This window comes from Leopardus geoffroyi, chromosome C3 (genome assembly GCF_018350155.1).
Source record: "Leopardus geoffroyi isolate Oge1 chromosome C3, O.geoffroyi_Oge1_pat1.0, whole genome shotgun sequence".
NCBI classification, from domain to species: domain Eukaryota; kingdom Metazoa; phylum Chordata; class Mammalia; order Carnivora; family Felidae; genus Leopardus; species Leopardus geoffroyi.
In genome coordinates this window covers 48,973,101-49,000,755 of record NC_059338.1, presented here as the reverse complement: position 1 = coordinate 49,000,755, position 27,655 = coordinate 48,973,101, and the positions used below count along the sequence as shown (strand labels likewise).

General features: G+C 36.7%; 1 protein-coding gene across 12 annotated transcripts in view; it reads left to right on the top strand.

Moving 5' to 3' along the window:
* The window catches only part of RALGPS2 (Ral GEF with PH domain and SH3 binding motif 2), a 201,014-nt gene that overhangs the window by 33,499 nt on the left and 139,860 nt on the right, over positions 1-27,655 (top strand). For 9 of the 12 annotated variants that reach the window (XM_045452761.1, XM_045452758.1, XM_045452762.1 and 6 more), the window contains exons 2-5: positions 3,135-3,280; positions 9,075-9,179; positions 11,492-11,542; positions 26,986-27,069. In XM_045452761.1, the coding sequence (XP_045308717.1) occupies positions 3,224-3,280; positions 9,075-9,179; positions 11,492-11,542; positions 26,986-27,069 (297 nt within the window). In that variant the 5' untranslated portion in view covers positions 3,135-3,223. Of the gene's footprint in view, positions 1-2,294; positions 2,524-3,134; positions 3,281-9,074; positions 9,180-11,491; positions 11,543-20,202; positions 20,357-26,985; positions 27,070-27,655 lie in introns of those variants that run through there. The other 3 variants (XM_045452759.1, XM_045452768.1, XM_045452769.1) reach the window with 2 other exon arrangements.

Genomic DNA, 27,655 nt, shown 5'->3' with positions numbered 1-27,655 from the left:
TACCTGACTGAACCATCTAGGCACCTGAGGAAAGTTTAGTTTCTCTTGTTGAGCCCTTCATTTCTGTTTTCATCTTTCTTATAATTATCCATTGGAATTTCTTAATGTGGTTGTATACAAAGGTATTAAAATGGTTCTCACTATTGTAAATTGTGCTTTATTGAATAGCTTTACCTGTATAGTTTTTTCTGTATGAGATGAATTTCTAAGACTGAGATTTTAAGCCAGAGTATATAAGCATATCAATTCTGTATTTTCTAAATGTTCCCAGAGAAATTGCTCTAATTAATTGTGTTTCACTACCATTTCCCTTATAGTTGCTTAACTCTTTGAGGATATGTTTTATAGAAGTATTAAATGTCTTTCGCATAATATTCCTAATGATGATAGCATAACTTACTTTAGAAAAGAATATGTATCTGCTTTTGTGAAATGAGATTCATTAGTGAGAAGTTGACACTTTGATTTTAATCCTTTGTTCGTTTAGTTAAAAAGTACTGGTTTCTTGGTGTGAATACCATTGAGAAGGTGGGGTGTTTAGGAGATGTGCCTGCACATCTAACGTGCCTGCAATTTAATAATTTAGTTCCATGACCTCAAGCAAGGAACTAAATCTACACATTTCAGATTTCCTGTTTGGGTATTATATTGCTTGGAAAGAAGCAATATCCTTGTTTTTGGATTTTAATTGCTTAGAAAGAAGCAATATACCTGTTTTGGGAATTAAACCCAAAGATTAAAATTTAAAGATTAACTGTCTTTAGAAGTTTCAGAATGAATTTAATTAAGAAGAGAGCTGTTGTGATGTTGGTAATAATTATGAACGATTGTGTCATTTGTAGCTCTAGGAAAATTAAATAGTAAAGTATGTATTTGTCTTGTTTAATTTGAATTTTCCTGTGTGCAGAACACAGAAAGGTTTTGAGATACATACTAAGAACATAAACTTAGTTTGTATCTAAGGATTTGATGTTTGTATGATATCATATGAGATCTTAAACTTCACTTCAGCATTAAATAACACTGATATGTAGTACATTTACAAATAGTTTCTTTAAGGTATGCTTTACTGTACTTTTTTTAAAGTTAAAACCAGGCAGAGAAAACTTGATTCTTTACTGTTAGATTTTAAAAATGTGTAATGTTTATTTCTGGTCTATATTACTTCATTTTCAGTAAATAATAGTAAAAAAAATTACCTATTTGAAGAGTAGATTGAATACATTTCCTGTAACAATTTAATTAAAGTCTTTTTCTTTAACACTAGGGGGCACTCTTGACTTACAGATTCATATCTAAATTAATCTTCATGCATAGACTGTGGAATGAAATGAAATTATCTGAAAACATGTTATTGCAAACTGAATGTTGACTTCAGAGAGAATTTGCATTATCAAGCTAATTTTATATGGCAGTGTAAATAAAAGTTGATCCTTAATAGTGGCATAAGAATAATGAACCTTATAAAATGAAGGTTCATTGGAGGAAATGAAAGTATTTCAGTGCTCAGTTCACTTTCACGTTGACTTTTCTAAGTGGGTTCTAAATGGTTTTAAAAACCCATTATTTCTAATATCTTTCTCATTTAAAAAAAGTCTAGCACCACGTTTTGCTCTTAGCAGGTATTTAGTATATATCTGAAGAAATGAAGATAGTCTTAAGATATGACTGAAGGATGCAAACTAGCAGTAAATTTTAAGCATTTGAAAACCAAAATGTTTTGCTACATTCAGGAGACCTATTTTAGGCGTGTTTTCATTCACTGTGTTTTCAGTTGGGATTTTGGAGATGCCCACCAACAGGTATTTTGCCAGAGATGTATTTCTAAGGCTTTTGTCTTAATTCAGAGACTGTGGAACTTAAGCTTTGTGTGGATTAAGTAGACAAAATCTGCATCATCATAATTGCACACTTATCACGTGTCAGCACTGTTGTGTGGGCTTTGTATATATTCATTTCTCCTCATCACAACTCTGTGAGATAGGCACTTACTGTTACCTTTGTTTAATAGATAAGGAAACTGAGCCCAGAAAAGTTAACAGTTTTCTGGGTTCAAACTTAGACAGTCTTGTTCTAGAGTCTGCTTCTAAATCTCTGTCCTCTATTGCTTATCCGGAGAGAGGAAGCTTAGCATCAAGAGAGTTATTATTGTTATTTTAGACTCAGTTTTTAAAGCCAGTGTAATTTAAAACACCTAATTTATAGACACTTATCATTTCTCTTATGAAAAAGGACCATTGAAATTCAAAGTTAGAAAGGGGCCTTAGAATCCATTTGCCTCTGTCATTTTATAGAGAGGAAGAAATTCCATCCTAGACAGAAGTTACCGACACAGTGTTGTACAGCAAGTTACTTGTGGAAAGGGATGCGAAGCTCAAGTAAATATCCTGGCTTACAGTGAAGTGGAAAGAAGTGTGATGTTGTGGAAATAATATTTGACTAGAATTTTAGATGGCTCGAATTTTATTCTTGCCTCTCCTCATTTACCAGCCTGCATCATCAGAAGCTGTTTCTTTGTGCTGTGTGAGTATAATAATGTCATCCTTAATTTAGTCTATTGGTAGTTGTGAAGGTCAGTGTGATAATGATTGAAGATATTCAGTAAACTTTAAAACCCTATACAAATAAACAAACGTATATTGTGGTGTTTTTATGACACGTTATGTAATCTTTTATTTTTAATTACTTGCATCTTTGTAAACCAGTTTATCAGCAATGACAAACTTACTTAGTATTGCTGATTTATAGATGTCTTTCAGATCTCTAAAAAATGTATTGAGTTATGCCATGTGTTACTTTGTCACATGGTGTTTTACACTTTTTATTTACTTAAAGCTAAAAAAGGTTTTTGAATTTTTCTCACACTAAGTGAAAAATTCTACTTCTGCTTTATGGATGAAGAACATAACAGTAACATGTATCGAATATTGCCCATGTGGTGTTTCTGACCATTTGGAAATAGCATCCAGGATCGTCCTCAAGCTGGATATAGTGACTTAACTGAAATAAAAATAAAAAACTTTACTTCAGTGAAGTTGAAGTGTTTTATTTCTTGGCATGGTGATAGGCATGGATTTGCTCTCTTAAACGTCCAGTAAGACATAGAATAAACATTTTCTGTTTATTTTTTACAGGAATAATAATGTATTTGTGGCCTTGGACATGAAGCAATCAGTCTTCTGTTACTGTTAACATAGTGTCAAGGACTGATGTTGTGGGAAGCATGGACCTAATGAACGGGCAGGCAAGCAATGTTAATATTGCTGCTACTGCTTCTGAGGTAAGAATTTTTAGAAGTTTAGCTGTAGAGTTTCTTACCTGGCATTCTAATTTTTCAAGCATTATGGTTGGTCACAGATTTAACTCAGAATTTGAGAAAAGGGCTACAAATTTTTTAATTTTTAAAAAGCTTTTATTTTTTATTTTTAAATGTTTATTTGAGAGAGAGAGAGAGAGAGAGAGGGAGGGAGAGGGAGGGTGCACACAAGTGGGGGAGGGGCAGAGGGAGAAGGAGACACAGGATTCAAGCAGGCTCTGTGCTGATAGCCTAGAGCCTGATGTGGGCTTGAACTTAACAAACCTTGAGATCATGGCCTGAGCCGAGATCGAGTGTCAGACGCTTAACCAACTGAACCACCGAGGCACCCCCCCCCCCCCGCCAAAACTGTTTTAATTGTTCCATTCATGTGTTCTATACATCTCAGAAACAGGTAATCCTTATTCACTTAAGGTATGTGACAAATGATTACTTAAAACTTTTTCTTGGGTTTAGTTAAAAAAATGATGTTTATTTTGGAGAGAGAGACAGAGAGAGAGAGAGAGGCCAAGCATGAGCAGGGGAAGGGCATAGAGAGAGAGGAAGACATAGAATCCGAAGCAGGCTCCAGATTCTGAATTGTCAGCACAGAGCCCGACATAGGGCTTGAACCCACAGACTGCGAGATCATGACCTGAGCTGAAGTCAGACGCTTAATCGACTGAGCCACCAAGGCGCCCCTTGAGTTTAGTTTTAAAGGATACATAGAATGTATATATACATACATAGACTGTCTTTTTAAGGCATTTTTACATTGCATGAACCTTGAGGACAATAATACAAGTGAGAATAAAAGATTCTTTTTTTTTAGAATCACATAATTTTGACACTGTCCAGATCCCTTGATTCCCAGTCTCTTAAAGGAGATCAAAAACCATTAGGCTGAAATGTTGGAAGGGGTGTAGCTTAGAGTGTAAAGATGGAAGTGAAGACTGAACTAGATGCCCATCTCTCTAGTTAATGTGTTGGGATTTTATTTGTGCCTCACAGTTTTTCTTTTTTGCTTTACCTTTAAATCTAAAGTACTTGCCTTCTTTCCTTAATAGCTTAGCAACCAGCTCCTCTATTTCTCCTTTATTTTTCTCTTGTTACAGAGGATGAGAATAATGTTTATGACCTTTTAACACGTTGGCCTCAAAGTTGCTTAATAACTTCAACTCCATTTTGTCCCAGCCAGTTACTTAGGCCTTGCTGTCAGTGATAATATTCTAAGTCTGTGGTTTCGATTATTTTTCTTATGCTGATGATTTCTGTATTTCTATCTCTAGCTCTTGCTTCCCTCATACATTTTCATTAAGCATTTCTGATGAACCAGACATTTTATGTATAATATGAACGAAATCCAAGTTACTTGTTGCTATTCTGCTCTACAACCTGTAAAGAAAATAGTCCAACCCCTTTCTCTGACTTTTGTTAATAGCATTACCAATTTCCCATCACTGTCTATATCAACACTATTTCCCTAGCCATCTAAGTTTGATATTTAGGTTTGTCATTAACTCACTTCTCCTTTGTGTATCACAACCCATTTTCTCATCACAGCAGGGAGAATATGCGAGCAGAACAGAAGTTCCAGTTCTGTAATGTAACCATGCAAGTGATACCCCATTCTCTCTGCCACATTCTGTTGGTTAGAAACAGGTCACAGTGCTGCCCACACTCAGGTGGAGGGAGCTCCAGAGGATGTGAGCGCCAGGAGATGCAGACACTTGGCAGCTGTTGTAGAGCCTGTCCCGCACTCCTCCTCTCTAGGATCCAGCCCTTTTCTCCTTATTTCGACCAGCACCATCTGAGTTTGGTCATTATTTCTTGTCTAGATTCTTGCAGCAGGCTTTTAGCTCGGTCTTGCACTTCCATTCTCTGCTATTTTGGGTCCGTTTGACTATAATTCAACCTTAATGTTCTTAAAATACAGCTCTTAAGCTTTTTTGTATCCCCAGATTGTCCGCGGTTCCCCATTGCCTGTTAATTAAATGCAAATGACCCTAAACCTTTTATTTAAGACTTTCCTCATAATGGCTCTAAATTTTCTTTTTAATAGACTTAACTCCTGATAATTATCAACTTGAAATTTCATTCTAATAAAAGAATACTACATCTTGCTGATGTTTGTATAAACCATTCTTTTCCTACTTTGGTTACAGCCTTGTCTGTATTAGTTTTTCTACATGGAATTTCTCTTCTCACTCGTGTGCCTCTCCCTCTCACTGCACAAAAAAAATACATTTTGTCTGTCTTTCAAAACCTATTTCATATGTTATACTTTCAGTAAAGTCTCTTCCTGATCCCCTCAACAGATAAAAGGTTTCCTATTTTGAAACTATCACTTAAAAAATCCCACTTTTAAAATAATTTTTTTCAATAAGTGTTTATCACTTTAATTCCTCCTTGAGACAGGGATTATATTATTATATGTTTGTATATATGTTTATATTACATACATATAATATATCATATGGGTGTTTTTATAACCATATTTTTGAATATGTTAAGTGTATATGTATATATATATATAGGATATTTATAACTATATATCCTGAAACATTTGGTCTAATATTGCAGGAAACAGTACACAATTATTTGTTATATAAAATCATTTTACTGTAAAAAAAAAAAAAAAAAAAATCTGCCCTAAAAATGAATGAATTACATCAGGCCTCGGAGTAATACAGTTTAGCATATGGTAAGTGGAAAAGGCTGTGTTTTAAATTGTTCTACACTGTGGTAAGAAAGTAAAATTTAAAAATACAAATTTTTTGCCTTTTCTTAAAATAGAGATCTATTAATATAACAAAATGCAAAGATCCCATAAATCTGAGAAGCTTATTAAATGGATAGAATACTTGATCTGGGTGATTGACTTCCCTGTCTTAGTACCTTTATAGTTAACCTGTCCCAAAGCTTCTGAGATCAGAAGAGTTGCAGTGAAATTTTTCTTTTCCAGATATTGAGAGGTGTCAGTGGTTTTAATCTTGTCTTGAATATAGAATTACTACTCTTCCCTTAGTGGACGTTATACTTAAATACTGTGTAGCTTATCAGTACCAACTTCTTTATTGGTATTGGGGAAGCAGATAGATATCCCTCTTAATTTCTTAAGCTTCTCCTCTAATGGCTTGTAAGGAGGAAAAAAGGAAAGTGATTACTTGTATTGATAAGCAATAAAATTGCCTTTATGATTTGCTAACTTGTCTTGAGTGAGTTAAAAACTTGGAGAAAATTGCCAAGTTATGTTTAAAATTAATGTCTCCACTTCACAGAATGTATTTGGTTATTGGGGCAGTAACTGATACCTGTTTGAATGTTTGACATTATAAGTAAATTTCTAAATTAGTCTTGGGATATAAAATAATGATTTTGACATACTATAATCAGAATTACAGAGAATAAACACACAAAATAAAATGCTGTTAGGAAAAATGATTATGGGACGTTGGGTTTCTGCTAGATGTGTAGAAGTTGGAATTCATCACTCCTGTCCTCACAACATGAAAAAAAACGAACAAACTGAAAATCAGGAACTCTTCTTAGCTCTCTCAGAAAATTGATGTCACAGAGCAAACTGACATTGATGACCCAAAAACTGGAGAGAGGCAAATAGGAAATTAATTTACCAAGAGTATAAATCACTCTAGCCAGAAACGGGTAGAAAAACTTAAGCTGTAGTTGACAAATTGCTGGAGGCATTGTGTAGACTAGCAACTAGCTTGAAGTTAGAAACTCCTGAAGGCCCAGTCTTAGGTTCTCCCAGCCCCCACTTTAGTGTTTTACCTCCAGAAGCTCTACCAGGTTCTCACAGTGAAGATCAGAGAAAAATACCCTGCTGCTTCTAGCAGGGGGAGGGGAAAATAACCATTCTGAATTATACCCAGTGCATTCTCTTCTCCCCTGACCTCAAGGGAAACTCCTTTACCAGAGACCTACTTGGGGCAAGAGAAATACCCAACACTAGCCCTCTCCTGCCTTTCTTTCTCATTTTCTCAGGGATCAGCAGTGGTGGTGGGGTACTGAGAAGTACCTGAGGTCACAGCCCAAGGGCATAGGCTCACAAAAAGACCTTATAGAATACTCCTCCCCCTCCCCCCCCCACCCCGTACTTCACCACCACATCAACAGGGCTCCTGTATAATAGTGAAGGATTATAGCAGAAGGAACTGCAAGACACAGATTCTATCTAAGAAGGAGTTTCTAGGGAAACCCAAAGACAAAAAGAAGGACACTAGAAGAATTGAAGAGTAGACACATCAAGTACAATAAACAGTAAACACAGCATAACTCCTACCTATAGAAACATAAATCCTTATACTGAAGACCTGTTTACCTCTCAGTTCCTATTACCCAGTACATTATGTCTGGTTTTCGTAAAATTACAAGGAATGCTAAAAGGTAAGAAAAAGACGTAGTCTGGACAGACAAAGCAGGTACAAGAGCCAGACTCAGGTCAGATATGGCAGAGTTTTAGAATTTTCTCTGGATAATTAAAATAACCATGATTAATAATGCTAAGGGCTCTAATGGAAAAAATGGACAACTTGTAAAAACAGATGGACAATGTAAGCAGGAATACTGAAAGAAACTATTAGAAATCAAAAACTTGGTGACCAAAATGGAGAATGACTTTGGCTCACCAGTAGACTGGTGGCCAGTAGTCAGTCAGCGAAAGAATCAGTAATCTTGAAGATATGTCAGTAGAAACATCCAAAACTAAAATGCAGAGAGAAAATAGAATGAAAAAAATGGAGTAGCATATCCAAGGACTGTGACAATGACAGAGGGTGTAACATAATGGAAACCAGAAGGAGAAGAGAAAGGGGCAGAAGAAATATTTGAAGTAGTAATGGTTGAGAATTTTCCCAAATTAATGACAGATCCTTTCCTTTGAAATGATTTTGATACTTAGCTGCTAATGAAAGTGAGAGAAAACATAAAAATGAGGCATAATGACAAGTGTTCAAAACTGATGGATAACAGCTGGTAGTTTGACATACATATTTATACATTGGCAACTGAAATTTGGTGAATTTTTTTGTGCCGTTAACTGTAGCCACTATTTAATAGAGCATGATCTAATATGTTCTTATAGCAATGATGCTCTGATTTCAGCCAACTGAGGCAGAGTACGTTTTTATCTTGTGGTACAGATGAAGTGGAAATTGAACAGAAATAAACTTTTCACAGCCAAAAGCCACCTATTGTTTTATATGTAATAACAGCAAATTCAAACTTAAAATAGTAGCCTTAAAACAGAAAACTGTTAACTTTGTAGTATAATAGGAAGAATAGTATCAATTGTACTATTGCATACAGACATCACTTAACAAATATGATCGGATTACTTAGTTAATGAAGTTCTGAATGTTTTATGATTTAGGTTATGAAAATAATTTGTATTTTTCTTTAAAACAATAGTTTAAAAATTATAAACAGAGGTATTCTTCTCCCCTAACTTGCCTTTACCCCATTTGAGAATCATAGAACTTGTTAAAATCTTTTATTTCTGTAAGAAATGATAGGATGTCAGGATGAGGAAACTGACAGACAAGAAAATGACTCATGTAAGAACCTAGAAATTTAAAGAGATTAGATTTTTCAGTTGTCTGAGCCTTTATCTGGTGCTCTTCCAACTAAGCAGCGTGTTGTACCCGGTTTTTCTACCGTGTTTGTCGACCCACTGTTTTCAGTTTAATGCCAGTGGAGTTTCTGTGGCACTGACTGTGAGACAGTATTAAAATGGCTGCATTTTCTTTCAATTTAACAGAAAAGTAGCAGTTCCGAATCATTAAGTGACAAAGGTTCTGAACTGAAGAAAAGCTTTGATGCTGTGGTATTTGATGTTCTTAAGGTTACACCAGAAGAATATGCGGTAAGCCTTTTGCACGTAACTTACACATTGATGCTATTGAGCTAGAATTTGTACAGCACAGCAGGAGGAGGTGGTTAAAGAAAACTGGCTAGGGGCATTGATGGAGAGACTAGTACAGCAGTGGAGCAAACAGGAATGATGAAATGGGGAAGGGAGAAGGGCTGGGGAGAGGTTTAGAGCAGCTTCCTATGTTACACTCTCAGCTTGGCAGATAATAATACTTCCCACCTAAAACTAATGTAACATTGCGTGCTACTCAAAAACAAAAACAAAAACAAAAACAAAAAAACAACACACACACACACATTAGGAAAAAAAAAAGTCAGTGCTTACCTTTGAGCTGATTGTTTTTGTCCCTCCCTGCACCACCTCCCCAAGCCACTGTGCTTTATTGACCTATGTAAGAAGTATTTTGACTTTTTTGTAGACTAAAAAACTGAAAAATGAAATTTGAAGGCATTATTGTGATACCATGAAAGATACCTAGAAAAACTTCTGTTTCTTAACTGACATAAATGTTCATTTATTTAATTTGTTTCTCCATTAACTTGTTAACAGCATCTGTTGATTTTCTGATGTTGAACCACTCTTGCATTCCAGGAATAAACTGTATTTAATCATAACATGTTATTCTTTGGTACGTTATTGGGTTTTGTCTTCTATCTGTAGCCTTAATTGAGATAGAGATAGGGCCATAGCCATATGCAGCCCTTAGATGTGAGTTGCCACTACCAGTACAATTTCATTGATTTTTATAAATGGGGAAGAAAACCTTTTTATTAATATTAGATTTTATATTACTGTTAGGGGGAATACAATTTAATAGTCACAATAATACTGCTCTATGAACCAGTAGATCTGATTTTTGGTTTTGATTTTGATTTTGATTTAATGTATAACTGTCCAAATTTTTAAATTATTTTTCTTTTCTTTTTTTAAAACATTTATTTTTTCAAAACCACACTCAGATACTACCTCACGCCAGCCAGAGTGGCCAAAATGAACAAATCAGGAGACTATAGATGCTGGCAAGGATGTGGAGAAACGAGAACCCTCTTGCACTGTTGGTGGGAATGCAAATTGGTGCAGCCACTCTGGAAAACAGTGTGGAGGCTCCTCAGAAAATTAAAAATAGACCTACCCTATGACCCAGCAATAGCACTGCTAGGAATTTACCCAAGGGATTCAGGAGTACTGATGCATAGGGGCACTTGTACCCCAATGTTTATAGCAGCACTCTCAACAATAGCCAAATTATGGAAAGAGCCTAAATGTCCATCAACTGATGAACGGATAAAGAAATTATGGTTTATATACACAATGGAGTACTATGTGGCAATGAAAAAGAATGAAATACGGCCCTTTGTAGCAACATGGATGGAACTGGAGAGTGTGATGCTAAGTGAAATAAGCCATACAGAGAAAGACAGATACCATATGGTTTCACTCTTATGTGGATCCTGAGAAACTTAACAGAAACCCATAGGGGAGTGGAAGAAAAAAAAAAAAAAAAGAGGTTAGAGTGGGAGAGAGCCAAAGCATAAGAGGCTCTTAAAAACTGAGAACAAACTGAGGGTTGATGGGGGGTGGGAGGGCGGGGAGGGTGGGTGATGGGTATCGAGGAGGGCACCTTTTGGGATGAGCACTGGGTGTTGTATGGAAACCAATTTGACAATAAATTTCATGTATTGAAAAAATAAATAAAGGAATACCTGAGAAAATGGTTTAAAAATAAAAAAATAAACTTCACAAAATTTAATTAAAAAAAAAAAAAGGGAATCTACTCCTGAAATCATTGTTTCACTATATGCTAACTAATTTGTATGTAAATTTTAAAAAATAAAATTTAAATAAATAAATAAATAAAAACATTTGTTTATTTTTGAGAGAGAGAGAGCGCACGAGCATGAGTGGGGGAGGGGCAGAGAGAAAGGGAAACACAGACCTCAAAGCAGACTCCAGGCTCTGTGTGATCAGCACAGAACCCATGGACTGCGAGACCATGACCTGAGATGAGGTCAGACACTTAACTGACTTAGCCACCCAGGCACCCCTTTTTGTTTTATTTTCTAACTTTACTTCATTTATGTCACAAGAAAATATGAATAGGTATGAGATAATTTGAAGTAATCACATTTAATGGTACAAGGGCTAAATTTTCATTTTCTGTAATCCCTTATAAAAATGGCTCTTTTTCTGAAGTAAAAATTTGAGTATTCAATATATTTTAGTATAGAATATAATTCTAATTTAGAATATATGTCATGTCCTAGAATTCCCAAGAAATTGTCATTTTTTACTTTCTATTTCAGGGTCAGATAACGCTAATGGACGTTCCAGTATTTAAAGCCATTCAACCAGATGTGAGTAGTTTTAAGAACTTTTCTTTTAAATATACAGAATGGTCATTAATAGTATCCCAAATTAAGAAGTTTTAGAAATGTCAGATTCATATTAATGTTTCAGTGTTTAAAGATTTTGATGTGACTGTCCATATACTAGTCAGGCGTCAGAAACTCATGTGGCAGTCATAAACACAAATCACTGAGTCACAGGCAGGACTGATGAATCATTTTGGATGATTAGGCTTTGTCACTCTTCTGAGGGGGGCACTAGACTTAGGGTGAATGGTCACCCAAGGCTTTGAAACTTTTTCGTGGGAGAATGGGAATAAGAAACTGGGTTTCACAACTCACTACAGCAGTTTTTTCCCTTTATTTATGACTTTAAAGCATGACTCTGTGTTGACATTTTTAGAGAGAAGAGGGAGGATCAAGGAAGGCATTTTTTACTTTTATTAAAAAGGAGACTGACATTTATTATGCATCTACCTACTGTAAGCCATTTAGTATGCTGTGTGTGTGTATGAACTTGAGTGTGGTAATGTATATTACTGATGAGAAGACAGAAAGACAGTTGTCCTTGCTGCACAGCTAAGTGTAGGAATTGGGTTTCAAACTGGTGCTTTTTCTATTTCTACTCTTACCAAGTAATAATACAAGTATGATTTTGCACCCCAAAATGAAGTGTGATAATACCAATATTCAGTACCATAAGGTACATATTTTTTTAATTCTTTTGGGAACAAAATATAGTGTATTTGTTGTATATAAAAGTGTGCAGTGGCCTTGAACGCTGTAATCACTATAAGGAGTTAGAGAAAACATTTGTATCTTAAGTGGTGTAGACAGTGTGATTTTAAAGTAAGTTAGTTAATGTCTTAGTATCTCAAGTTTGTCATTTACAAAAGGAAGGAGTGGGCCTGAATGATCTCTGAGTCCCTGTCATTTCCACAATTCAGTGTTTTCCTAACATTTGCCCTATACCATGAGGATTCTCTCAGTAGAACCATTAGATTAGCAATAGGAGGAGCAATCTGTTCGACACATAACATGCAAACAGAAAATGGCTTTTGTATTTAAATGACAAAAACTTGCATTTCCTCACATCCCTGAACAAAAGAAACTAAATTCTTTGCAAAAATTACACTTTTTTTGCCCAGAAATTCAGCCATCTTATCTATAGACAGGTTTTTCTTTTGAATAAACTGCAGTGACCATATTACTGTTCCATAGGAGAGTAGTCCTATCCATTGGATACACAGTGTGAATCACTTACATAACTACATTTTCTAGTAGCCACATTATGAAGTAAAAATGAAACAGATGAGGGGCACCTGGGTGGCTCAGTCGGTTGAGCATCTGACTTCAGCTCAGGTCATATCTCATGGCTCGTGAGTTCAAGCCCCGTGTAACACTGTGTGCTGACAGCTCAGAGCCTGGAATCTGCTGCAGATTGTATGACTCCCTCTCTCTCTGCCCCTCTCCCACTCATACTCTGTCTCTCAAAAATAAGCATTAAAATTTTTTTCTAAATAAAAAATTAAACAGATGGAGTTAATTTTAATAATTTTATTTAACCTACAACATCCAAAATATTATCAGTTTGACTTTTAATTGGTATAAAATTATTGAGCATTTTATATTTTTTCTCTACTAAGACCTTGAAATTCAATGTGTGTTATACAGTTACAGCACATCTTTATTTGGAGTAGCCACATTTCAAGTACTCACTAACCATTAGTTACTAGGGGCTTTGGACATTGAAGATCTAGATAATAATTACTGAAGACATGGAATTCAGGTCACTATGGGAATTTTTTATCTTCCTGAGACATCTGACACTACTTTGTGAAATTCAGAAGTGAGCCTTAAAATTCCCTTGGTCCCACTTCCTTATCTAACTTAATACCAGTCTTACTGATTTTTTTTTAACATCCTGAGTATCTTCTCTATCCATTTTCTCTCTACTCCCAACACCCCAATCCAAGATACCATTTTATCTCAGCTGTAGTACCTTCTTCCTGACCTACCTGCATCCATTGACCCTTCTAAACTCTTTTCTGTCCAGCACCCATAGGAATGTTTTCGAATGTGTAAATCTGCTCATAAGGATCCCTCTGCTTAGAACACTTCAGTGGCTTTCTATTGCTCTGAGGATAAAGACAAACTACCCTAATATGGTCCACAAATCTCCTCATAGTTTTGCCTCCTTATGTATCTTCTGCCTCATCCTAGTCTAGCCACACTGGCCTTTTCATCCCTGTCACCACTGAGCCTGTGTACATCCTAGTTAAGTCCTGTTCATCCTTCAGTTCTTAGGTCAAGTTTGACTTTCTCAGGGAAGCTTTTTTTGTCTTCCCGGTGGTTCTCCTAGCGCTCTCTGCTTCTTCACTACACTTGTCAGTTGCAAGTTTCCATTGATGTTTTGTGATTCAACAAGTATTTGCTGAGCATCTGTTACATGCTAGGCGCTGGTTTCGTTGTGAGAGATACAGCAGCAAACAGACTAAAATTCCTGCCCTGGTGGATTTTATATTTGAATGAAGTGAGCTAGATAGTGTGTCATGAAAAACATAAAGCAGCCAGAAGAGAGTAGAAAGTGAGGACAGTGGGGGTTTTGATTGCAGATGGGATGGTTTCAGGAAGCCTTCACTGTGAAGGTGCCATCTGAGCAAAGACCTGAAGGAAGCGAGAGAGTGAATCCTGGGTGTTTGGGGGAGAGTGTTCCAGGCAGAGAACAGCCAGGACAAAGGCCAGTGAGCTACATGATGGAGGGAGGGAGTGAAGTAGAGGAGGGAGGTAGAGTGAGGGCTAGATGGTCTAGGGCCTTACAGATCATTACTCCGAAAAAGATGGGAAACTCTTGGACACTTTTGAGTAGAGGAGTGGCAGTTTCTGACTGAGATTTTCAGTAGCCCTTTAGGTTAGCTGTGACTGCTGACTCAGGTAGGGAGTTAGGGCGTGGTACCAAGGACTGAATCGAGGAGACCAGGTAAGAGAGCAAGGTGGCTTGGGTCAGGATGGGATCAGAAGAGGTGGTGAAAAGTTGTTAGACTCTGCGTGCAAGAGTAGTTGAGGGTGATGCCAGGGTTTTTGGCCTGATGCCAGAAGCTTGTACTTGATATTCTCTGAGATGGAAAATTATTGTTTTCACAACTCCTGGAGCTGCCATTCATATAAGAATATTATGTGCAATGTTGCCTTGTGGAGAAAGGCCAGAGCCTTTTGGAGGAAAGAGCAGGAGTTCGGCTTTGGACATGTTTGGGTTTACAAGTCTGTTAGAACACTGAGTTAGGTGATATATATTACATTACTTGTCCAGGTTGCAAGTGTAGTTTGAGAGAAGTCCCCATAGAGATACTTAAAGTGTAAGGTGAGGTTACCAGGAAAGTGAGTATAGATGAGAGAAGGGTCCTACTTGGTGCTTAAGTGGAATTCGCAAAAGATGAAGAAGCAGCAATGAGTGATTTAGGAGGAAAATCAGGTTATTAGTATGGAATTAGATGAGCCGAGTGAAGGAAGTATTTTTAAGAAGGAAGGAGTGATGAGGTGTGAAGTGGGGTGCATCGTGTGCTTATTTGGTTAATTGCTTGCTGCTTCCACTAGGTTTTAAGCTACATAAAGGCAGAGACTGATAATTTTGCTTCCACTGTTTTATCTGTCTGCCATGTAGTGGGGCTCAATATTTTGAATAAGAAAATGAATACAGTGTTCAGTAAATATTTGTTCAGTGAGACAATGTTTTTTAAAAATTGAAGCAGTAACTGTTGAAAGAAATGATGTAGCACAAAAATATTCTTGTTATGTATTAGTCTCGTATAATCCTCAAGATTACATTAAATCTGGCAGTATAAACAGGACTTTTGTCATCTGACAGAAAAATGTTTTCTATTATATTTTGAAATTTTCAAGACCTACAACAAGACGTAAAGACTAATAAGATGAACCTCTCTGTACCCACCTCAGCAGTGCTTTGAGCCGCTCTGCGTTCTGCCCCGTTCTCCCTCTTCCCTCCTCCCATCCAGCTAGCCACTATCCAGTATTGATTTGTATCATTCCTGTGCATTGAGCTATATTTCCTCTATGAGTATATATGTCCCTTAGCAATATGTGCCGTTGCACGTTTAAAATTATTTATGTGAAAGGCATCCTGTTGTTTTAGTCGTCTTTAGCTTACTTTTTATGTTCAACATTGCTGACTAGCACCCATGTTAATATATGTACTGTAGTGCATTAAGTACTGACTTGAGTTGTAGAGTATGAATGTCTTTGAGTTTATGAAAGACTGCCCAGTTTTCTGAAGTGTTTGTTCAGATGTTTATTATGTCAAAACTCTTACTGTCGACAAATAAACAAAAGATTAAGCCATGATGTCAGTCTAATGTATTAGCCTTTTTATTAGCATAAAATGCATAAAACTTCACATACTGTGAAAAGATAGTGGTTATCACTGAATTGAATAAATTTATCTTGATATTTCTGTCCGTTATTTCAGTGTTCAAGTCTCTATATAACTTTATGTAAAACTAAAAATTGTATATGTACTTGATGAAGCTTTAAAAGATCTTTAGTTCACTAAAACTACTAATCAAAACTCACTATTACATGTGTGTATCTATTTCAGGTGATGATTTATTCACGTTTTCCAAAATGAAATCTGTACTAATGTAAACTTAGAAGAATAAAGATTCTGAATCCAACTATGCGGTTTAGTGATTTTAGTTGCAGGTTGGTGATTAAACCACAAGTCTCGCTCAGTTTTCTACAATAGAGACAGTTGCTGAGTTACCTGGAACTTTTTACAATATATATCTCTCATTAATTCAGTTCCCTGAGTAGGACCCTGTTATTCCTACCTGTTTGGGGAATTCTGTATTCCCAAGTCTTCTTTGTTAAGTAGAATTTAGCCAGGCTTATTCTACCTAAACTTGTTCTTAACTTGTAGGAAGAAAGGGGCAGCTATACAAAGTGCAGCTGTTTTCTCAGAATAAAGTAGCTTATCTACAATGTCTGTTATACAGTATGCCTGAAAACTGCTTGGGGGGAAAAAGGAAAAGTTGTAAGCCCTTTATTTCACTGTAGAACCTTATCTTTGAGGTGTTGAAAAAATTGTTATGATATAGGGACTGCTCTTAGTCATCAGTAGAAAACTCGCTAAATAAAATCACATCGTTAAGAGCAGATCTGAATCAAACGAAATGCTAAGCCTGGTTTTTCTCCAACCCTGTATCACACCCAAAGGTACCTGAGATTGAAAGAAGGAAAAGGAATAGATTTTGGTACTTTGTTTCTTAGTTCTTTTGTTTTGTGGTCAGAAGAATGGAAAACATTCTTACCAATGAAAAGAATGTTAAAGGAAAGTTCATCAGTAATTTTTAAAACTACTCATGGTAAGACCATAACTACATAGAAAAAATGTTTGCTACACTTTTATTTTTAATGGTTCCTTGTCTGCATGATGTGCACTGTCTATCCATTTTTAGTGCCATTCAGAAACCTGGGAGTCCTTCTTTTCCCTTTTCTCTCCATCCTGTTTTCCTTCTTCTTCAATTGGTTTTACCCCCTAAATAACTTATCTCTCCTTCCTCATCTCTGTCAACTTTGAAAGATTATTTATTAAAAGAGTACAGTGTTTTTATAGGGCTGTACCCCATCAGCTCTAGAAATGTGAACACTCCTTAGTGTCTGTGCATAGTTGTTGGGCCTGCGACCGGTCTCAGCTCGGCCAGTCATCTATTTACTGACAGATCCCTCTCCATCTGAACACATTGCCCTGATACCTGGTGCTACAGAAATGCTAAGAATCTTCACTTGCCACACACAAGCAGTGTGGCCAAATTTGGAAGCGTCTGTGGATGGTGATCCCTCCTCTCACACAAAACCCGGCTTTTCACACTTTCCTCCTCTCAGTAAGCAACCATCTCTTAGTGATGGGGAGGGCGCACAATGATATGGTTACTGAAATTGTGATTATAGTGATTACAAAGAAGGAGAAATGTTAGTAGCTCTATTGTTTATATTCAACTATTGTTCATGTGTCCTTACAACTCTTACTTACATGGAGCTACTCATTCTCTCTTTTCATTAGTTAAAACCAGTTTGGGGCATAAATTGCCATGCATTTTGCCACTTACTTTTTTCTTTTTTGGTCTGTGTCTAACATTCATATCTCTGAATGGGTGCTCACAGATTTTTACTTCCGTAATTTCATTTACTTTAAAATTTATTTCAAAGCCCTTTGGATCCCCAAAAATAATTTCCAATGGCAAAACATAAAAGGGAGCCGGATGACTTGTAGTTTTTTTCAGCTTTGCCATTTATAGATTGTGCCATTAATAGAATCGATTTCATGTCTTTGGCCTTTTAAAAAATTACTGAATCTATGAAGTAAAGGATTTTGGACCATTGGATCTATATAATACCTTCTAGGTCTTCCAGAAATTCCCAGAAGTAGGATTATTTTTATTGGTGACTTCAGAGTAAGGGCTGCAGTTATGTGTAGTTCTCACTCAGTAATAAATATAATTTTGATTAAAACTTCAGGAAACTTAAGGACGTGATACAGGTTGAGTGGCGATCATGAGTCAAGCTCTTACAGGTTGGGAGTCTGTTATACCCCCACTAGAACATAAATTCCACAAGGGCAGAGAACTTTTGTCTGCTTTGTTCACTGATACATCCCTAGTGCGTAGAATATTACCTGTTCTGTATTTGAGTTTGGTAAGTGACCATTCCCAAGCTTTATACTGTATAGCCTCCAGGCATGTCATCTCCTAGTGTTTACCGTGTTTGGAATCATTTCTGCAAGAGTTTGTTACTAGTCCAAGAAAGTGACTTTTATAAAATCACGTTTTCTTTATGGAAAAAGGAGTTTGGGGTTTTTTTTCCCCCACCCCCAATTAGGAACATTTTCAGGTGTTTTGCCTAGTATGAATTATTTAATGCTTAGTAAGGGCAGTTTAAGGATTCTATGGATTTATTAATTTCTAGTATGAATTTTCTGGTATTTAGTTGAAGCTCTGCTCTTGTTAAGGTTTTGTTTTTGTTTTTGTTTTGTTTACATATCTTATACATATAGATTAACCTGGTGTGATCCTCTCTTGATCTTGAAGGTTTGTTTTCTTTTAGAACCCTCTTATCCGTTTATAGGACTTCCCTCCGGTGTGAGTTCTTTAATGTTGAGGAAGCAATGACTGTATTCTGAAGGATTCCCATGTTTATTACATTCATGGGGGTTTGGTTTTTGTCTAATATGAATTCTCTCATGTTCTATAAAGCTTATATTTTTTCTGAAGGCATTTTCATGTTCATTACATCAATGGGATTTCTCTTCAGAATGAGTATCATACTCAACACAGGATAAGTTATGGCAGAAAGTTTGTTTGTAATCAGATTTTCTTTCTAGTTGCAATGCTCTGGTACTTTCAGTAACTCTTAAAAGGGTGAACTGTGCTTGAAATCTGTACTGTAGTCATTACATTGGATGATGTTTGCCTCTTACGAGGTTCTTAAGTGTTCACAAAGCGACCGGCTCTCACAGAAAGTCCTCTGACGTGTATTACCTTCAAAGAAGAAAGTTTGACACTTTATTATAATTTCCAGTAAGTCAGTACAGTAAGCCATTAGATTGTATCAATAAACAGACATTAAATACAGAGGATAGATAAGGCCCTCCTGTATTCCTGTATAACTGGGGTACCCTAGAGACTGAGGAAGAATGCTGGTTAAGTGAGGAAAAGTACATAATAGGTAATTCTGAATCTTACTAAAACATTTCTGAAAAACTTACAATTGAGATATTTTTGACAGTATGTAAAAGAACTTTCTATATGCTAGCTTTCTTGTGATGCAGAGACTGTGATCTTGGAAACATACGAAGTTCCAACATCAGGAATACCATAATTCTGTCTTTGTTTTAATGAAGACTATCATTTGCATTAGAGTTAAAATGTAAACCACTCATGAATATAGTGAGAGCTTTGAAGAAAGCAAAGAAGACCTGAAAGATTTGAAATTTGCTGTTAGAAGCAAGGTGGGCTGTTTTGTAAGTTCTGTGATTGCTCCTCATCACCACGAACTTCCTTACTACGTAGCAAGGTCGGGCTTAGAATAGAACGAGGGGAGTGAAGAGGACCATGACTGACGGGGAGAGGAGGTGTGCCACGGCATCGGTGGTAGCAGAAGGTAGCACCTGCCTTTATCTCGGCTGTCGTTACAGGGGCAGCGTTAATTAATTAATTAATTAACTAATGTGTGGGGAGGAAGGTGGAGGGGGAACAGAGAATGTAAGTTAGGAAAGAGAATTGATCTTTTGACCTCACATATCATATTGCAGTTTTATAGTTTCAAAACTTTATCCTGTTGATTAAAAATACAGGAGTTGTAGCAAGCACATCGTCTGTGGCTGAGACTTCTTTCTAAATAGCCATATAGGACGAATGCTAACGGATATATTATATCCCTTTAAAAAAGCTTTGCATTTTTGAGCATAAGAGTGCCTTAGCAATAATTATCTTCTCTCATGTGTCAACTATACTTGAGTGAAAAAACAAACTGTCTTCTTCCTGTGAGGACCCCCCACCCCCGCAGTCTTGTGTACATTCCATCGCCTTTTCTTTTCTTCTCTCATTCTCTGTCTACATGCTGGTCTATATTGGCCTTTTCTCTTCTTCTATCTTTAGGTATCCCTACAACATCACCCTTAGAGCAGTCCTTTTAAGAGTGTTGGAACCTACAAGATGAAATTTAGATCAAGAATTTGACTTTACAGAACAAACCTACAAGAGGCATAAGAGAAGCTGTGGCTCCTGTGAAATTCAGTAATTCTTTCATAGGGTAGGTGGTCCTCAGTTGCGGTGTCTGCTTCCCATGTGCTTCCGAAATAAACTCAGTGGAAAATCGGGCTCGACAGTTTCAGGGCTCAAAATGCACCCGTGAATATTCTCGCAAATACACTTTCAATGCCCAGTTAAAAACTGCCTTTATGTGTGAGTTACTGTTAGATTGCTCTTTACTGCCTGATTTTAAAATTCTAAGTTAAATCCATTTGAACGGATTTTAAGAGGTATCAAGGCTGCTCTATTTCATTGAGCCTTTGCTGAAATAGAGGCTGACTTACATGGTGTACGCAACTCAAATCAGTCCTGTTCTTAAATCAGACCTTTAAAAAAATCCTTTGAGTCACTAAGCTTTCTTTTTGGTATTCATGGGAGATGTTTTAGTATAGGATAACCCTTGACTAGGCTTCTCAGCTGTCAAATGCAAGATACCATGGGTGGGAGGATTTATTTCTTAGATTGTTCCCTAGTGTCTCTTGGAGGAAGATCCAGAGTCCGAGGCAAAGGGAAGAGCAGTTTTTTTCTCAGAGAAGTTCAGTGGCTGTTGAGAGTTAGAGTTGGGGCAGGGCAAAATTCCTCTAAGGCTAGCTAATACAAATGCATGTCAAGGTTTAAGAAGAAATTAGTGAGTTCTTGGAGTCCCAGTGCAATTTCAGCTCCATAATTCATTAAATGGATTTTTGTTGTTATTGTTGTTGTTGAACTTTTTATTTTGAAGTAACAACAGATTTCCTGGAACTTGCAAAAAATAGTACAGGGATAATTAGGGATTCATATGAAATTGCAAAAATACCGCAGAGAGGTCCCATTTATCTTTCATCCAGTTTTCCCTAGAAGCTCCATCTCATATAAGCATGGTACAGTATCAAAACCACGGAATGGACTGCTATAACATTTATTTATTTATAACATCTTATGTGTTGTTTTGTCTAACCATCATCTCAGTCAAGATACAAAACTATTACAATACCACAGAGATCTCTCTCCCTTGTACTACCCCTTTATAGTCAGCCAGCCCCACTCCTACCTACTTCCCACCGTCCTTAATTCCTCGAACCACTAATCTGTTCTCCGTCAGTTACAGTTTATTATATTAGATGTGCTAGTAATATAGAATTGTCTCAAAGGGGAAATGGTAGCTACTATCTTAAGAGGTTTAAAAAACCTGCTTGTTTCTTCACATTTAAAAAAAAAATTTTTTTAACGTTTATTCATTTTTGAGACACAGAGCGCGAGCAGGGGAGGGGCAGAGAGAGAGGAAGACAAAGAATCTGAAGCAGGCTCCAGGCTCTGGGCTGTCAGCACAGAGCCCCATGCCGGGCTCAAACTCAGAGTGGCGAGATCATGACCTGAGCCAAGGTCGGACGCTTAACTGACTGAGGCGTCCCTCTTCACAATTTTTAAGTACAAATTCCTTTAGAACGGAGGGCTCCAGTGGAATTTTAATCTGTGTACTCCCAAGTGATGTGACTATAGATTGATTCATCCCCACCTCCTTTCTGTTGGCTTCCAAGGGTTCTGTTAAGGGACAAAGCATTTTTCCATTAAGTTAATGATGTTGCAATGTTCTAAGAATTGGATGAATTTTTCAAAACCTCTTATTTTTTATTTGAAGAGTCAGAAAAGCAGTCAAAAGGTTTTCGTGTAAAAAGATAAAGCCATAATTCACTGACACTTTTACTGGGTTCCTTGTTTATCATAATAATTTATAATGGTGAATATAGGTTCAAGTGAGTATGTATAAAGCACTTATAATAGTGCCTAGCACATGGTAATCTCTGTTAGTGTTAATTCTTTCACTGCTGCTGTTAAGACACCTGTTCTCTGGATGAGAAGGTTTTAAGCATAAAACCAGAAGATTAAATCACACAGAAGAGGACAATAAAAGTACTGGCTACTTTAAACAAACAAAAAACTAGGCCCCCTTTTGCACATAAACAAGATTGGGAAGGTGTTTTCATAGGTTTTCTCTCAGTGGTGGGTTTATAAGTGATTCACAGCCTCCACCCTCCCTTTTCTCTCCTTTTTAAAACAAATCTTGTTCATTCAATTTTTTTAAAGAAATGTGTATTTACTTATTTTGAGAGAGAGAGGGAGAAAGAGAATCCCAAGCTCCACACTGTCAGCACAGAGCCCACCATGGGATTTGATCTTACAGACTTTGAGATCATGACCTGAGCCGAAATCAAGACTCAGACACTTAACTGACTGAGCCACCCACGCGCCCCCCTTTTCACTTCTTTTAACAAAGGCACTTCTTCCTTACAGTTGGGGAAATTAAAGTAGTGATATACAAAAAGAGGATAAATATACCCAGATTTGGTGAGACTGTTGGGAAAGTGACTCAGTAGTGGTGGTATAAATGACTCGGTATTTCAGGAGGGCAGTTTGACAGGTATCAAAGCCTTGAAAGGGTTCAGACTCTTTGACCTAGTGATTTTACTTCTAGGACTATATTTTTAGGAAATGATCAGAAATGTCAGAGAAGGTGCAAGGATATTCATTATTTATGGTACAGCCTTACTTATAACAGGAAAATGACATTTATGTTTTGTGTAAAGCTGCATAACTGAGTTTGAACTCTATCAAATAGCTATGTTGACATCAATTTGACACAGACACTGTATATTAATAGCATTAATATGTATTTGGAAGTTATATTAATTGGTTTAAAATGAGCTCAGTATTTGTAGATCTAATCCGAGGAATTTTGTCCTAAAATATGCCATCTTTATGTAGTTACATTAATATGGTTATATTAATATTTTTTTTTTTAATTTTTTTTTTTCAACGTTTATTTATTTTTGGGACAGAGGGAGACAGAGCATGAACGGGGGAGGGGCAGAGAGAGAGGGAGACACAGAATCGGAAACAGGATCCAGGCTCTGAGCCATCAGCCCAGAGCCCGACGCGGGGCTCGAACTCACGGACCGCGAGATCGTGACCTGGCTGAAGTCGGACGCCTAACCGACTGCGCCACCCAGGCGCCCCGGTTATATTAATATTTTTAGAAAAAAATATTTTCTAGAAGTTTGATGTTTTTAATATAGCTGTCATGTCATTTTCATGTTCGTATAGTATCTGTCACTAAATATTTTCTGTCTGTACAAGGAGGTAATGTGAAATGAGCCTGTATCTAGGCTAACAAGCAGTTGTCTTTTTACTGTAGAGTTGTTTCTGTTCCATATTTTCCTTTAGTAATTTCAAATCTGAAGGTTGTGATCTAGCTTTAGATTTTAAAAAAGTAATTGATATCTTCAGAGCATTTACTGCTTGTCCGCTGTGTTAAAGCAATGATTGCCGTTTCTTCCTTTAGTATTCTTCATCTCCATTACTCAAGCCAAAAACTTGGGAGCCTTGGTACCTCTGGACACCTCATTCTTGGCTTACATTGTGTGGATCCAATTTTTGACCAAATCCTGCCTGCCTCCAAAATGTCTTGAAATCTACCACTTTTTCCAATATAAGGAAACAAACATTACCTTAATTTTTGTGTTTTAGTTAGATTTTGTAGTATCACCGTAACTGTTTCCTCAGTCCCCTCCTCAGTCCATTTCTTTCTGTTTCTGTTTTAAAATTTTATGGAAGACAGGCATACATCACATTTAAGAAGTCCCGTATTTCCACCGGCCTCCACCCTTGAGCCCCATGCTCATCCAGTGCCTTAACTATTCCTTCTTGCAGGAATTTATATCCAGTTTTCAAATAATATGTCTAAATGTCTATTGCTTATGATTTTAAAAATTTTTAAAGTTTATTTATTTTGAGAGAGATAGCACGAGTGGGACAGAGTGGGGCAGAGTGAGGCAGAGTGAGAGAAGAGACAGAATCCCAAGCAGGCTCTGAGCTGCCCGTGCAGAGCCTGATGCAGGGCTGGAAAGCACAAAGCCGTGAGGCCATGACCTGAGCTGAAAGCAAGAGTCGGACGCTTAACTGACTGAGCCACCCAGCCGCCCCTGATTTTTAAAATTTTAGATATGATATATTGACTCTGTACTATAGAAAATGATTTCACACTTTTATATTGTTTCCCTTGACCTTTATACAGTTCTTCCTCCTCTTTTTCACATATAGTTATGTCACAGTTTCGACATGAATAAGTAATCATGGCTCAACCATTCTTTACAGTGAAGCCATGATTACTTAATTTGTGTTCCTTGAGCTAACAACTTACTTAAGCTTTCTCTATACTTGTCACTAATTCTTCTGCCAGAAGTGAATATAGTGAATGTGTCTTCTCAGTGTGTTCAAACACTTAGGTATTGTTTCATTTTTGAGAGGTATCTCACTTGGAATCTCTTACCTCTTGCTTAGTTACTGTGTGGACTGTTGTTCTTAAGCTCTGCTCACAGCTATGTCCTAGGATCTCCCTTTATTGATAATCTGGGTTTTGCAATATTTTCTTTCTGTATTGGTTCCTCAGTTTCTTGGATCCCATGTCTTTTTTTTTTTCTTAATTTGCTCATTTGTTTTGAGGAACCACATATTTTCCTAGCTGAGAATAGGTCCCTAGAAAACAAATTCTCTGACACTTGCATGTCTGAAAATGTCTGTAGTATACTTTCATACTTAATTCATTTTTTTTGTTGGACAGAATTCTAGGATTTTGAAGACTTTGTTTTCAGTTGTCTTTATCTTTCAGTGTTGCTGTTGAGGTATCTGATACTTTGATCTGCGTGTGATCTAGTTTTATTTTGTTTTGATTTTGAATCTTACAGATTTAATCTCTTAGTCTCCAGTGTGCTACAGTTTTTTTGAGGCTAGGCCTTGTTTTGAGGGTTTTAAAAATTTAATCCACTGTAAAGAACACTAGACAGATTTGTTCTTAAACTTCTTAGGGGAGGGGCATTAAAAAATTTAGCGGGGGCGGGGGGGACACCTGGGTGGTTCAGTCAGTTAAGCATCTAACTCTTGATTTCAGCTCAGATCATGATCCCAGGATCGCGTGATGGAGCACCATGTTGGGTTCCATGCGGAGCAGGAAGCCTGCTTAAGATTCTGTCTCCCTCTCTCCCCTGCTTGCATGCCCATGCACAGAGACACTCTCTGTCTCTAAAGTAAAACTAAAAAAATTTTTTTTGGGGGGGTAAGTTATTTTTCTCTATTTTCTCTGTTCTCTCTTAAAATTCCTGTTATTGGGACACCTGGGTGGCTCAGTTGGTTAAGGTCTGACTTCAGCTCAGGTCATGATCTCGCAGTTTGTGGGTTCAAGCCCCATGTGGGCTCTATGCGGACAGCTCAGAGCCTGGAGCCTGCTTCAGATTCTGTGTCTCCCTCTCTCTCTGCCCCTCCCCCGCTCACACTCTGTCTCTCTCTCAAAAATAAATAAACATTAAAAAAATTATAAAACTCCTGTTATTATTCAGACATTGACTTTTACGGACTCTCTAATTAACAGAATATTTGGATCCTGTTTTGAGCTTATTTTTTAAAAGATTCTATCACCTTTATCTCACAACTCTTACAGTGATTTTTAAAATCTCCCTTAGTGTGTTTTTCATTTCCAGAGGCTGTGTTTTGTTCTCTGAATAGAATGTATTCTTCTGTTTTTGCCTAATGGGAGCAATACCTATTCTTATCTGAGAGTAGTAAATATATGGTTTTGTCTTTCTCTTCTCTCAGTTTTTTTGGTTCCCTTCTCTAACTCAGCTTCCTCAGAGTCTTTTTTTTCCCCCCTATAGATTCTATCTCTTTTTGGTGGTGGTTATTGGTATTATAGCAGGATCTTTAACCTGTTTTGAACCTTGGACTCCCTTGGCCCCTGAATGAAGCCTGTGAATCTGAACCCTTCTTTAAAATCAAAGGAAATCAATTCTATTAAAATACACTTCCCAAAGTATTTTGTAAAACTGTCACATAGCAATATATATGTGCTTTTATGTTAACATTAAGTAAGATCCAGAGATGATGAGCTCATAATATCAAACTAGTGATGAGTATCAATGATAGTTTTGAGCTATCTGCACTAACTGTAATGTGATATGAAAATGAAAATATCTGTGATTTTTATCAATGGTAACGTCACATGCATTGCCAATTCTTCTGTAATCTGTACTCTACATTTAAGATAAAAAGGAATGTCATATCAGAAGTTAGTATAAAATAGAAATTTAAGTTTTTAAGTTTATTGAGCCCTTTGAATTCTCTTGACAGACCCTGTGGGGTATCAAGAGCCCTTTTATTAGAGGTTTCATGACATATATGGGGTAGTTGGCTGTCAGCTCAAAGAAGAAGGTACTGGAAAGCTGATTGGAAGCTCTGAGTAACTGACTGGGAATGGGACTTGACAGCTAGTAGGGTTCACTGTACGTTGTAGGAAGCCTAGCTCTCATTATCTGTAGGTCCTTCTGTTGACACTCCGATATCTTCAGAAGGAGAATCCACCAATCTCCCTGTGGAGTGTAGGTCTAGTTACCTGTGTTCTAATAGACAGGTAATTTTGCCCTCTTATATTCTACGGGTAAAATTTGTTTTTATGATTTAACTGAATGGTTACAGTATTAGATATGTTCCTCTTGAATAAAATGGTTTTAGGAGGGGACACAACTGTCTTTAATGTTGTGAAACCCTTAATATAATAAGAAAACTGGGCTATTTCATGAACTTATTTTTAACCTATTTTTTCAGGAGCTTTCAAGTTGTGGATGGAATAAAAAAGAAAAATACAGTTCTGCACCAAATGCTGTTGCCTTCACAAGAAGATTTAATCATGTGAGTTGCCTATAAAATTTTGATACTTAGTTTCTGAAATTCAGTTCCTCAATATATAATTTTTCATTAAGAAGTAGTTTAGCTTTTCACATGAATGCTGGCATATTTTCAGCCAATATCTCTTCAAATACTGTCCGCCTGCCTGATCTCTATTTTTATTCTTCTGTGATTTCTGTTGGAAATTTATTGGTACTTGACATTCTTTTTTACCTGTTATCTTAACCTTTTGTATTTTATATCTGTTTCTTTGTGTTCCATTCTGCATTATTTCCTCAGTTCTGTATTTCAATTCACTAATTCTCTTCAGATGGGTCATTTCTATTTCAAGTCTGTGTACACTTTTACACTGGTGTGATTTTTTTTTATATTTCTTAGATAATTTTCATCATTTTATTTTATAATTTCTGTTATTATCCGGAGTCCTTGGAGTACTAATTCTCTGTCATTTCTGCTAATCCTTACTCAAAATGGTTTGTATTTTTATACATTTTCTAATTTTGGATTGAGCACTCATCATTTAAGCTTATATCTGTACTTTGTGGGAATTCTGCTGCCACCTAGAGTGAGGGTATATCTCTTCTGAAAT